We start from the raw sequence: 2,298 nt of genomic DNA on the forward strand, positions 1-2,298 counted from the left end.
ACAGGTCCGTGCTAATTGCAGACAACTGAGGAAATAAGCAAACCACAATGTTCAGAAGTAAAAAGGTGCAAACATGCCATTTAAAGACAATCCAGGTCAGTGCCATGCACTGCAGTTTGATTGACTCCCCCTGCATCACATCCTGCGATTCACTGTATGAAGGACACTATATAAAAATTAATGGTAGATTAGATGGCACAGAAGAGTGGAGAGCTCCAGCTGCCTGCCTTCCTGGTAGCCTCTCTCAGGAAGGCAGAAGCAGCTCTAAAGCTATTATGTCCCTGCTTCATCACCCTTGTTACAATCTCCCCACTCCCCTTGTCCCCCAAAGTCCTCTATACGCAACAGAAAGAGAACCGGGAAAAGAACCTCCACGTTTCACCCTACCCCATCATCCCCAGCCTTTTCTCCAAAATGGGGATGAAAGAGGGAAATAAATCAGCTAAACAAATCTCTGTAGGGGACAGTTTTTGTTTTGTACTGCCCGCACAATAAACCCCAAATTCCTCTGCAGTCTATAACAGTGTTGCAGTACATATATCCTGGAGCCTTGGCTAAGCAGACACTGTAACAGGTCATTCTGGCTCACCAACCATTTAAATTTTTTGGAAACTACTTTCCAGCCCCACCTCCCTAATTTTTAGAGCAGCCCTTCTGTTTCCACATGCATTCGTTATATCCTGCAATTTGTTATGCCCACTTTTCCTCTATATCCCATTAAATATGTGCATTATGCAACCTGCAAGAAGGAAGTTAAGAATGGATGGGACCAAAACCTGCAAACAAACCAAAAACAAGCAACCAAAAATCTCATCCTAGCAGTGTACAAGAATTTAAAAAAATCCTTATGCTGCTGTTCTTTAAACAGATCGAGTGGTTCATCCGCTGCTACACTGTACTCCTTCCCCTCATTTTATTGCTTGAGGGTAATTCTTTGGAAGTACATGATAATCACCACCTTACAATTTGGTTCCACAGGCACTGGCTGTCAAAAGCAGCAGCTTTCTACTTTTTTTTTTTTTTAAAGAAATATGATGCCCATCTTCTATCATAAAGGCTCTGATTTTTCTGGGGTGCTATGAGGTTGGGGTTTTTTTCGTTTGGTAGCATAACAATAGCTACTTTCAAGTCAGTGTACATTATCCATACCATAAAAAGAAGAAAAAGCTTCATGTAACTGATGCTGTACAAAAGAAAACATACCTGATCTCTTTGATGCTTTCCAGTTTGCACATGATTTCTTGCTCATCAGCCATGCTTTTCACTCCCAATTTAAACCTCCTGTTAAATGTGCAAATGCCAGGAAAGAAAACCCCATACAATAGACACAATGTAGCCACCCCCTCCAGGCATATGGTCTCTGAGCCTGTGCAGTAAAATCTAGGAGGAGCTCTGGGAGTTAGAGTCCAGTTCCTTATTGTTGCCCAGGCACATGGAAGCAGGGAAGACTACAACACCCACAAGGCAGAGCAGAGATTTCCTACTCCTCTTCCTGCAGCCACACTTTAAATCAATTTGTCACAGCTAATAATGTCAAAGGTTGTTAGGAGGGCAGGGGAGCAGAGTACTTCCTCCCTGAGGTTTGTGGATTGTTTTTCTTTCAATTAAACCAATCCAGCAATAAATAAATGAGTATTAAGGGTGAGTTTGACAAGTCTAAGATTTGACGGGAAAAGACATTTTAAAATAATCACAGCTAATAGCTGCAACCATTGCTACAGCCACACACTTGTGTATTGGACAGTTTAATTGCCATGAGGGTACCCAGAGACAGCGTGGGGGTTCCTGATCATTTTCTTTATGGTTTCAGGACAACATAATGAGTGTAAATTACAGAAAAGAAATAATAAAGTGAGAATACAAATATGACGCTAGAAAATATTTAAAACAACCCTTTGCCTTCTTTGTACCTTCCTTCTGAGGATCTGCAAAAAATTTACAGATCCTGAATTAGACTGCCAATCCTGTATGAAAGAGGTTTTTATTTTTTTTTTTGTCCAGCTACCATGGTACGCTATGCTAGATGCTATGTAGATAGTTGTAGAATGCAACATTTTTGCAAAAAACAAAAAAACCCCGAAACCAAAAAACCCCGCAATATCATTCCAGAACACGTTAGTAGGAGAAGCATATTGAAGACATGGTGGGTAAGTATTGTGTACTACTCAGTGCTAAGGCCTCAGCTGGTACAATTTTCTCAGCTTTGGGCAACACAAGAGTAAGAAGGATGCGGACAAACTGGAGGAAGTTCAGAGGCAAGTAACAAGGATGATGAGAGATTTGGAGAAATACTTCTAG

At 41.1% G+C, this 2,298-nt stretch overlaps 1 protein-coding gene across 1 annotated transcript in view; it reads right to left on the reverse strand.

The window, feature by feature from the left end:
• ZC4H2 (zinc finger C4H2-type containing) overlaps nt 1-1,365 on the reverse strand; it is a 19,693-nt gene extending 18,328 nt beyond the window's left edge. The window contains exon 1 of the mRNA XM_006028393.2: nt 1,204-1,365. Within this exon, the coding sequence (XP_006028455.1) occupies nt 1,204-1,256 (53 nt within the window). The 5' untranslated portion in view covers nt 1,257-1,365. The remainder of the gene's footprint in view (nt 1-1,203) is intronic.
• Between the last annotated feature and the right edge of the window lie 933 nt (nt 1,366-2,298).

Source organism: Alligator sinensis, unplaced genomic scaffold (assembly GCF_000455745.1).
Source record: "Alligator sinensis unplaced genomic scaffold, ASM45574v1 scaffold830_1, whole genome shotgun sequence".
NCBI lineage: Eukaryota > Metazoa > Chordata > Crocodylia > Alligatoridae > Alligator > Alligator sinensis.